The sequence below is a fragment of the Poecilia reticulata genome, linkage group LG19 (assembly GCF_000633615.1).
Source record: "Poecilia reticulata strain Guanapo linkage group LG19, Guppy_female_1.0+MT, whole genome shotgun sequence".
NCBI classification, from domain to species: Eukaryota; Metazoa; Chordata; class Actinopteri; order Cyprinodontiformes; family Poeciliidae; genus Poecilia; species Poecilia reticulata.
In genome coordinates this window covers 23521722-23532569 of record NC_024349.1, presented here as the reverse complement: position 1 = coordinate 23532569, position 10848 = coordinate 23521722, and the positions used below count along the sequence as shown (strand labels likewise).

The window sequence follows — 10848 nt, the reverse complement described above, 5'->3', positions numbered from 1 at the left end:
TTTTCTTCCGCTTATCCGGGGTCGGGTCGCGGGGGCAGCAGCTTCAGAAGGGAGGCCCAGACTTCCCTCTCCCCAGCCACTTCTTCCAGCTCCTCCCGGGGAATCCCAAGGCGTTCCCAGGCCAGCCGAGAGACGTAATCCCTCCAGCGTGTCCTGGGTCTTCCCCGAGGCCTCCTCCCGGTGGGACGTGCCCGGAACACCTCACCAGGGATATATATATAAAATAACAATACCATTCTTTATCCCCATGAGGAAAAAAAGATTAAAAATGTACCCAAGAAAATAACCTTGAAGCTAATGCTGTTTGTAGCATGCTAACGTTTGGGAAGATAAAAGCACTACAATCATGATGATGATAAACTTAAACAGTTTCATAACTGTGGCGCAGTTGGTAGAACTGTTACCTTGCAGCAAGGTTCTGGGTTCGATTCCCGGCCGGGTTTTTCTGCATGGAGTTTGCATGTTCTCTCTGTGCATGCGTGGGTTTTCTCCGGGTACTCCGGTTTCCTCCCACAGTCCAAAAAACATGACTGTCAGGTTAATTGGCCTCTCCAAATTGCCCCTAGGTGTGAGTGTGTGTGTGTGCATGGTTGTTTGTCAAGTGTGTCTCTGTGTTGCCCTGGCGACCTGTCCAGGGTGACCCCGCCTCTCGCCCGGAACGTTAGCTGGAGATAGGCACCAGCAACCCTCCCGACTCCACTAAGGGACAAGGGTGTAAAGAAAATGGATGGATGAATGGAGTTTCATAATGTTTTGACTAGAAACTTTTTCAATGAGGAGTTGACCTGAAAGTGAAATACTTCTTTTGTTTCCCTATGCAGCAGAAACCGCTTCCCGTAGCTACTATAAGAGCTTTCCTGTCATGGACTTCTCCAGTTACCAACCCGTAGCGCCTCCTGCCTTCCAGCCCTCGCAGCCTAAGGAGAAGTCCTACATCCACCAGCCTCTGCCAGGGCACCGCGACCTCCACACCCCTCTGTCCATCTCCATCCCGTCCAACCACCTGGAGCACTCGCGCCTCCCCAAGACCACCACGCACCCGTTCATCTCCAATTCGGCCTTCAAAGCCTGGGAGCCGGCCGCCCGCCACGTCCACAGACAGACCTCCGCTCCAGCGCACACCTCCTCCTCTCTGCACAGCTCCACCCGGAGACACGGCTACTCAACACGGCGGCAGCAGAGCATAGAGAACCTGCAAGAAGTTGTCAACCAGTCCTACGGAGGTATGTATGGAGGAGGAGGAGGCGGAGGGCAGGGTCACCATGGCCACGGCCAGCACACTTCTCAACCCTCATACTACAACCACACCAGGCAGAAGAGCTACTCCACCCACAGCGCCACTGAGGTGACTGTCTGAGTGTTTCAGTGAGAGTGACCTACCACATTGCTGAACTCAAGAAAAACTTTGGAGCGAGCCAGGTACTGCACTTCCTTAACAGTCCAACATGCCCAGGGGCTAAGCAAAGACACGCTTTCCAATGTACATGAAAAAAGCAAGAGCTCAGATTTTCAATGTGTGGGGGAAAAAAACCAGGAGACACACTCATTGCTACTCACTCTAGAAGATGAGTTAAAAACACACTCAGGCTCCTCTCTGCTGCATTGGGCTTGTAGATGTTTAACCGCTGCAGCTTTGCTATATCACAGGATGATCAAGCCCTGTAGAGATCCAGTCTGGATAAAACCAATGTTTCTCTGTCTATAGTTTAGAAGTCGTAGCTTGGTTTGTACACAAACATGTTTTTATTTTTAATGTTTTGGTTTTAATATGGATGTCGGAGGAGCAAATTCCAAACTTGTGTCAGCCAAGTAAAGGTTCTGGTAGCTAGCCCGGGTATGACACTAAACCAACTAGTCACACTGTAATTAGTTCCTTTAATCCAAAAAAAGAATCACATTTTAGGGAACTTATATTATGGTTTCTTGCCTGGAGTAAAAATAGTGAATCAGTAACACTGCTATGTAATATGGCAGAGGTGGGAGTAGACAGAGCTCTAACTCCGGCGGAGTTAGCTGCCTAGCCAACCAGCTGATAATATTAAGTCTGGGATTAAACAATGAGTGCTCATTTTACCAGAGTCTGGAACGGCCCAGAACTTCGACACAAAAAACACAGAAACACCCAGTATATATTCATAACAGAAGAAGAAAAGGCTGATTTTAGCATTTTTCATTGTTTTTTTTTAACAAAATATGCTATTTACATCAACATAAACCATGACACAGAAAGATGTATCTCATCCAATGGATGAAGCATATAAAATTCAAAATTGGCTTACTATAATTGCTTTTTGTTTCTGTATTTATAACAATGCAGTCAGGTTGTCAAGCAAATCATTTGAAAAGCTAGCATACACGCTAATATTACTACTAGCCTTTTTGCTAACTTGTTTGTCCAAAGAAATTCAAACTATCTGAGAAACTGGAAAGTTTTTGTCATTAATAGTAGTTCTTACAGACAATTTTCATTCTTAGAATAAAAGTAGTCTCCAGGTAGTTGAAGTAAATAAAAGTTTATTTCATAAATAGTTACATAGTAAATTATAGTTAGCATGTGTACAAACTGGCCTATGTTTTGGGGTTATGTATATAAAACTGCTCCTTTGAGTTTTATAATTCAAACATGGTGTTTATTTTATGCATCTTCAATAAATATAGGGAGCAATAGAATAAGGAATCATGCAGTGCCTTGCAAAAGTATTTATACCACCTGAATTATGAATTATGTCATATTTAGTCGCTTAATCACAGCCTTCAATATAGTTTATGTGGTTTTATGTAATAGAACAACATAATGGGTACAGTTAGAAGGAAATGTTTTTTAAATGTATATCTATATATTTTTTTACAAATAAGAATATAACAAGTGAGTTTTTGGCCACTTTACACAGACACCCCAAAATAAGATCCTGCGCAATCAACTCTCCTGAGAAGTCCTCTTTTGTTTCCAATTTAATCTCAGAATAAATAATTAAAAAAAACGTTTTCTGATTCCAGGTGAACCAAGCTAGTAGAAACGGCCCAGAAGACCTGCAGCTGTAACTGCAGCCAGGTTCTAACAGGCAGCGACTCAAAGCTTCATAGTGTGAATACTTCTGCAAGGCACTGAAGTGATGACTCCCTTTAACCAATAAGGGTATTTTTTCTTTTTTTTTCCTTTCATATCTCTTTTGTTGCACTGTTAAGAACCATAAAAATAGTAATAAAACGGTCAAATATACATTGATTCTTTAACTTAATAAATGCAAACAACTATTTTTGTTCAAATAATGTAGAGGTTTATGCAACTTTAGATTGTTGTTTTTATCTTTGCTTTATGAGGCTGACTTCTGTCAAATTTTCACTTCATTCATGACCTTGAGTAAAAAAAATGAAAAAGAAGTAAAAAATCAGTGTGTAAGATAACGTTTCAGTCAGAAAAAAGAGCATTTTCCAAACTATATGAATCGTCTAGTAAATAAAATGAGCATTCCGGAGTGATCGGAGTAAGTTTAGATTCTTTAGTGACGATTAAGAAGTTTGAAAATCTGCTCGTCCAATGAGGACAGTTTGTTGAAATTGTGTTGCTTATGGTTTAGGGAGATTAAAAAAACGGTTTATTGTTCAGCTGAAGAGTTTCACTCACTGTTCTTTCAGTTTACCTCCAATCGGTCGCCCTTTTCCCGGATTCTTCACGATGAAACACACTTTGCATCCTTTGCCATCAGGCCAAGCGTACATGGACAGCTTCCCCTGGGTCACATTAACTCGATGGTGAGGACAATTCCACCGTCATGTCAGCTTCTATCAGCCTCCATCCCAACAGGAGAGGGGGTGTGGGGACAGCGAAGGAGCCAGAGGCTAAGACTCTTTAGAAAGAGGAGATAAAGGAGGTAGAGAGTAGAGAAAAATAGAACAACAAAACGTACATTGCTACGTGTTTTCCTTCCTCGGAGGGGGAAAGGAAAGGAAGTCAGTGTAGATCTGGGTCTTTCACTCCTGAACTGTCTGAGTCATAACTCCGAGTGTGTAGAGGCCTGTGTGTGATTTCTGACCCGCGGGTTGTTATTTCAGGGGAATTTATTGAGGCACTTCCAGGCCTGGAGGATTTGACATCTTTTATTTGATGTGGCCTGGATTTCAAAGGACGTTGTACGCAGCTGCAGCTGTTGCTAGGTTCACGCAGCAGCTAATGGAATCCCTTGACTGGACTTCACAGCGGACGAAACCCGCAGGTACCGTTGCAGTGTTCGGCACATCCATCCAGGAATGCTTCCCATGAGATCCGGTAATGAGATTTCTGTTGTTTTTTCTGGCAGATTTTCATTTTGTTCTTTGTTTTGTTTTGTAAAACAGTGATGCTTTTGCGTGGGTTCTGAGTTTTGGAATTGGGTAAAAACAATTCAGGTGAGACGCGACATGAAAGAGCGAGTCTGAATTGTTAATGATCAACTCCTGGTTAAGACGTTGAAAAAGGATTAGAATGAATTATTCTGCTATTGCAGCAGCATAATCTCACTGAAATATTTAGGATATAATCCAACCATCGATTTAAATTCATTTATTTATTTCAAGAAATAATTATTTTCAGAAATATCACTTGGGGTCACTAAGTCTTTATGACAGCCATACAACGCCAACCAACCTACCATCACAAACATAAACACAGAGTTTACTGAAAAAGTGTTTTTAAAAAAAACAAAAACAGAAAAACTGTGAGCAACTGAAAAAAACAAACAAGGCAGCCATTTTTCAAGACGAAAAACTGCTAAACCTAACCTTCAACTACTAAACACAAAAATACTAGCGGAAGCTAACCCTAAACCGCTAAACACAAAAATACTAGCGGAAGCTAACGCTAAACTGCCAAACCCGCAAAAATATTAGTGGTAGATGAAGTTGGCCTCTTAAACACATAAAAAAATTATCGATATCCAACGCTAACCATTAAGACGACTGTCAATTTGTCTGTCGCACATCTTCGTCTCCTTCCAGCTGATGACTAGAATCACATATGACTTGTGAGAAATATTAAATATTAAATATTAAATCTGACTTCAAAAACAGTAATAACATGTATCCAAAAGATGTCTCAACAATCTGATGATTAAAAAAGGGGAATATTTTTAGTCATCCTTATTGGCCTGAACCCAGAAAGGATTTGCCTGATTTACTGGTAAAAACCCAGTGCATGTTTCAATGTGGATCTGTTCTTGTCCAAACTGAAATCCAGATCCTGTTTCATTCCACACATTGTCCAATCAGAATCTCATCTTAATGGTTCAAAACAGCTTACTGCAGGTTTGAAGTATTTTCAGAAACTCCTATATTATAAATATGATTTTTGTTCTTTGTTGATTTGGTTGCATTTTACCACTAGATGTAATCACTGGAGCATTAATAAGTGCTGTGACAGAAAATAAATCAAAGTCTTGTTTATCTTTGTCTGCATCCCATTTTTCTGAGCATCGATGCAGGAGTTCTGTCTGTGTTTGCTGGTTGTTCTAAAAATGGTCCCTGGTCTCGGCATCCTTCCCAGTTTCAGGGAGAAAATGTTTTCCATCACTGTAAAAAAACAACAAAAATAATTTTGTATCTGCTTTGGTAAACTAATTAACCCATTTGTTGTGTGTTTATAAAAAAATCTTTACTGTGTGTAGATTATGATTTCTTTTATGTGCATTGTCCTTTGAGGAAGTGCAGCAAATTAGAACAATCCTGCTGTCTATTTATATTCACTGTTCATGTAAAGGTATTCCTTTCTTTTACAAGGGCTGTAAACAAGTATCTGTAACTGCAGTAACATTACTCCATGTCAGGCTCAGAATGACTGTTCATTGATGAGTGGTGCAACTTTCTTATGTGCAATTTTGTGAAAAATGAAAATATTTATAGAACAGAGGAAAACGGGACAAATGTAAACAGCATCATTAATGTTCCTGTTCAAAATATAACACAGACCTGCAGAAGATCCATATTTCCATCCGTTTTTGTGAACTTGCAGGCTTTGCCATGTGAAAGCTTGCTTCCAAGACTTTGAAGCTAATCTACAGTAGAATAATTGAAAAAAAATACATGGCAGATAAATGTTATTTGTTTATATAAATGCAAAACATCAATACAGCACATTGGTGTGACAATATGCAGAAAGGGTTGTATATACTGTATTCATCTGTACTTCTTACAACTAATTTATACCCAAAATGTTCTTTATAAAACTGTTTAGAAATGGATGCCACTTTTAAAGATGAAATAGTAAAGACTGTATAATATATGTGAGGCTTTGTCCATTTTATTTTTATGTTAAATGTTTTTTGTTCTGTTGTATTATGTACTATGATACACAGAAATATGCTTTTACAATATAATCCCTGATGCAAGTCAACACGGTTCCTACATTTTAAGTTAGACTGTGGAGCCATCTTGTGGTTGTTCTTTGTAATACATGACACAAAATTCATGTAATGCAGTGAAACGGAATGTTTTTCATGAACATGAAAGAAAGACAGTGAGCTTTTAGCAGAGACTTTAATAGTTCAGAATCAGAGCTTCATTTTCAAACATTTAACAAAACCCATATTGCGAAAGAGGTACTTGAGCATCATTTTAGAATATTATGTTTCACTTACACAACTTCACACTTAAAATTGGGATTAATAACATTTAAATAATGTAAAACATGTAAATTAAAGCCTTTTTTTTGCCCTTACAGCCTTCTGTAGGTATTGTATACTTAATCTTTAATATATATATTTTTTTTCATTTACAGTGACCTGCACACAATTTATAGTTGTAATCGAAAAATTAAAGCTATGATTAGGATCTAAACAAGAGTCCAAAAGAAAAAAACTACTTCAGATGAACTTGATGTCTCAACACCATTGATAAGGCCTCTTCGTACAAATACCCGATTCTGGTACTTAGTGCATAAAAACATTATGTGCTAATAATAAAAATCCAAATGTAGCAAATCAGAGGTATGTAGCTGATTGGTCCAGGAGTTTTCAGAAAAAAGCAAAAACGATGTTACTAAATGGCACGAGGTTCAAATACGATGTTTGTTTTTTAAAGTGCTTTTTAAATACATTTTAAAGGTACCTTAAAATTGGTAAAAACGGGTTTCCTAGACAATGTTATAAAAAGCCAGCAGAACAGTTTTGACTAAGCTATTTTCCCCAGTGAGGGTAACCCTTGCATTTGAGCTTTAGGAATAAAATGAAAATAATACCACAACCTAAGCAGTAAAGAGCTTCATAGATTTTAATTTATACTTATAAGAAGCTAAAAAACAAACTGTCCTCATAAACTCTAAAGGGAAACCATTAGATAGTCAATTTTTAAACTGCTTCTTCACAATGTGTTTAAGTGGACCCGATAGCTAGCTAGATACGTAGCTAGCTGTGTAGCTATGCTAGCTAGGTTTTTTTTACATTTTATTTTATGTGTAAGCTCAACATCTATGTTGCAGACAGTTGCCAGCTGTCTCCCATTTAGAGACAGACAGGAAAAGGCCAACATTTAGAAAGAACAGAAGCTTTGTACTGCACTCGAAAGATAAATCCCGTTTATAGATTAAGTTCAATACATGGCAGGAAGATGTTTTATAAAAGTGTTTGATGTTAAAACGTCTACCTAACAAAGCACCTTAAGGAAACGCTCAACAAATCTAGTCTTTAACGGGACAATTTCAAAACTATTCTACAGCTAAAAATAGAGTTTTGGCTGAACACGTGCAAGTAAGTTTATGAACAAAAGCTAACATATAGAGTGAAAATGTTTTTTTTTTGTCCACAGGTTTAGTTTGCTGGTATTCCTTGCAATGCATTTACATGCAGAAACAAACCTTGAAGGTGATTTTTTTTTTAAGTAGAGTAAAGGGCCCTGATGACAGCAGCTTAGCTGTAAATGTGACTGGTAGCAGAGGTTGCTGGCACAAAGGTTATCAAGTGTGTTCTTCTGTATGCATAGCTTTATTTATCGCTGTCCAGTGATGTCGTTTCCTCCAGGATTTACGGCCATGGAGTCCAAGAGCGGCCGGATGGCCTGGCCAAACGGACTACAAAATGAACGCAGGGAGAGGGACACTGAAGTCAAAACGCATCAACAAATCCAAACAATCATTCGCTTAGAGAAATATACACTGCCTCTTGATTTTTTTCATTTAACAACACACAAACTTTAATGCATTTTACTGGGATTTTCTGTGACAAACAATAAGTCCATGATAGCTCTGGAGGAGGTAAAGAGACGTACAGCTCAGGTAGAACAATCCGTTTAAAGTTTGAGTTTGTTAAAAGAAGGATCTGAAGCTCCACTCCTGTTGGCTTTTTGGTTCAGTACATTGTTTGAGATGAGCAAATCACCACTTCACTACTTTAATCCTCTACTTTCATTTTGCGCTTTATATCGCAGTGTGTTCATGTGCTAGAATGGCCCAAAGTCCAGACCCAAATCTGATTCAGCATCTGTGACGAGACGTAAAAGCTTAACGTTCGCAGACGCTCTCCAGCAGCAAAGAATGTTAAGAAGTTGCGACAGCAATATTTGACAAACAAATTAGACAAAGTTTACCCAGAGAGGTGGAGTGAAAACTTACGTGGAGAGTATTTCAGATGGAAGGTCTGTGATGTACGACGGGATCTTTTTGCCGGTGAGGAACTGCACCACGTCGTTGCTGAAGGTGTTGCAGTTGTGCTCAAACATGTTATACCTGTCACATCTTCGCAGGGGGAGAATGAAGAGGAGAAACAAGTTTTATATTTTGGGGAAATTGTAACTCAGTCAACAAGAGAGAAAGGTGAGAAGGAAAAATGAATAATTTAATTAATAAATTAAAACAACAAAGACACTGACTTAGCAATGCACTGCAACAAGATATATTTCAAAACAGCTTTACTAAAAGTCATCCAGTAAAATTACGTATTTGTCCAAAACGATGGTGTCCTATTAGAATACGTCTTTTAGTAAATATGTTACACGTTTTTTAAAAGTTGATAATCGGCCAGAAAACTGCAATTGGTGCACCCCCAGGCTCGTGAAACCCCAGAGCGTGATGATGCCTCCGCCGGGTTTCCTTTGGTGACTGGCGGGGTTGTTTTATGAAAAACGCAGCATTTGGAATCCTAGCCTAAAACGTCCAGCTTCGTCACGCCAGGTCAAAATACATTCTCGCACGAGGTTTCATGAGATTTCAACGAAGTCTGGATGTTTTCTTTGAGAGGAAGGAAATCTGCAACCCTCATCTACCCTTGTACCCTATTTTCTCCTGCTTTCACTGTGCCATGGTGAAGTACATGGTACAGTAGATAGGGCTGTGGAGTAATTTTGTACCCTTCTCCTGACTGACACCTTTGCAATTTGTAGTTTTAGCCAAAAGATTCAAGAGAAGATTTGCAGAACAGATTGGCAGATGTAAACTACGAAAGCTGCTTCAACAAGACGAATTGAAGGGCGTCCAATCAGGTTATCACAGGGTTTTTTCTATATCATTCTCCTATTTTAACCAGATTGAAGTCCACTGTGTGTACTTAAATGTCTGCTGCTACGTCTTTACCTGTACTCTGACTCAGCCAGCGAGTCCAGATACTCCATAAACAAATCTTCATTCACCTCGGTGTAACCCAAATCCACTACTGAGTTCGGCTGGCCCAGTATAGTGCCACACTGACAGAAAAGAGAAGACACATTTCAAACGTTTAATGGACGCCGTGCTGGGAAACAAACACAAGCTGCTCGATCCATTACTGAAAATATGGAGATGATTCTTACAGGTAGGCAGCGGTTGATTCCAGCTCCACCAAAGAAAAACTCTTTTCCGTGGACAACAACACCTGTGTGCCTGGAAAAAAAAGAAGAAAAAAAAGAAGCAAAAACACGTCTCGTTACCAAATGAAAGGTTGGATAACAAGCTGTCATTCAAGAAATATACTCACCATATGCCATCCAACTGTCTCCCTGTGAAGATGAACATATACAGTATATCAGCAATATATAAGGTTATATAGCTATAGGCTCGTTCTCGATAGTTTTCAGCGCATTTCTTAACAAGGAAGAAAGTCACAAACGTACCTAGCATAACTGGACTCAGCTGGCGAGCCATTCCCCTGGACAGGTCGTAAATGAACAGTTTCACCGGAAAAGAAGAGTTGTTTTGGGCCATGGTGCAACAAGGAGTCTTTTCCAACTGGAACCAACGGCGAAGTTGCCCGACTGTCTCGGCAAAAGTTGACCTCCAGCTAGCTAGCTAGCAACAGAAATCGAAAAGTGGAAGCAGTGTTATAGAAATAACGAGTCAAAGAAAGACTTATCTTTGAAGAAAAAAAAAAAAAAAAGGAAAATTCAGTCAAATCCAGCCTGAGATTGATGGGTGAAGAGAGTCAGTGCTGTGTCACTTATCTAATCATGTAATCATAACATGACTGTCAAAAAGTGCCTCCGCATTACGTACGATAAACTCCACCCCCTTCATTGTGATTGGTCAATATATTGACTCTCAGCAGAGATACCAATGAGAACCGAGTCTTCTTTAACGTGAATGGAAGGCTGACAGTGCCAAAACACGATGCCCTTTAGCCCTCATACCCTGGACCAGCCCTGATGACAATGATTTCAGTCTTACGCTGTGTACTGTATATGTACAAATATTTTCATATAAAGACTTATTTTTTATGTGTAAAAAAGTTACATGTGAACTAGAACGTGTCAGTTATTAATACCCTCATATACTAATATTAATTACTACGTTATTTACTAATCAATTTACATAAAAAATATTGTACACAAAAAACAATGTGCAAGAAAATGTGCCAACGTTTGAAATTAAAAGGAAAAACCCAAGAGGACAATTTGGCATCTCCTCTTTGTTTGCTT

At 39.2% G+C, this 10848-nt stretch overlaps 2 protein-coding genes across 3 annotated transcripts in view; one reads left to right on the top strand and one right to left on the bottom strand.

Annotated features, from left to right (window-relative positions):
• Positions 1-10848, top strand: part of xrcc6 (X-ray repair complementing defective repair in Chinese hamster cells 6) — a 45916-nt gene that overhangs the window by 28139 nt on the left and 6929 nt on the right. Inside the window, exons 5-6 of the mRNA XM_008437899.2 lie at positions 822-1223; positions 9349-9441. Of these exons, the coding sequence (XP_008436121.1) occupies positions 822-1223; positions 9349-9441 (495 nt within the window). The remainder of the gene's footprint in view (positions 1-821; positions 1224-9348; positions 9442-10848) is intronic.
• On the bottom strand, positions 1373-10446 carry LOC103482009 (desumoylating isopeptidase 1-like). 2 transcript variants are annotated; one of them, XM_008437897.2, is made up of 6 exons: positions 10048-10446; positions 9912-9933; positions 9748-9817; positions 9533-9642; positions 8576-8698; positions 1373-3848 (listed from the first exon to the last, which is right to left on the bottom strand). In XM_008437897.2, the coding sequence occupies exons 1-6, from the start codon at positions 10136-10138 to the stop codon at positions 3743-3745; spliced, it is 522 nt and encodes a 173-aa protein (XP_008436119.1). In that variant the 5' UTR covers positions 10139-10446; the 3' UTR covers positions 1373-3742. The 2 variants fall into 2 exon arrangements, with proteins under 2 accessions (XP_008436119.1, XP_008436120.1); XM_008437898.2 differs by lacking the exon at positions 1373-3848 and adding an exon at positions 6489-8035 and having other exon boundaries at positions 10048-10439.

Bases quoted from the DNA above. Each gene is read 5' to 3' on its own strand.
- LOC103482009 (XM_008437897.2), bottom strand. From the start codon at position 10,138: ATGGCCCAAAACAACTCTTCTTTTCCGGTGAAACTGTTCATTTACGAC. The intron at 9,934-10,047 runs GTACGTTTGTGA...TCATCTTCACAG, and splicing joins GCTGAGTCCAGTTATGCTAG to GGAGACAGTTGGATGGCATA. The intron at 9,643-9,747 runs GTAAGAATCATC...CTTTTCTGTCAG, and splicing joins GAATCAACCGCTGCCTACCT to TGTGGCACTATACTGGGCCA.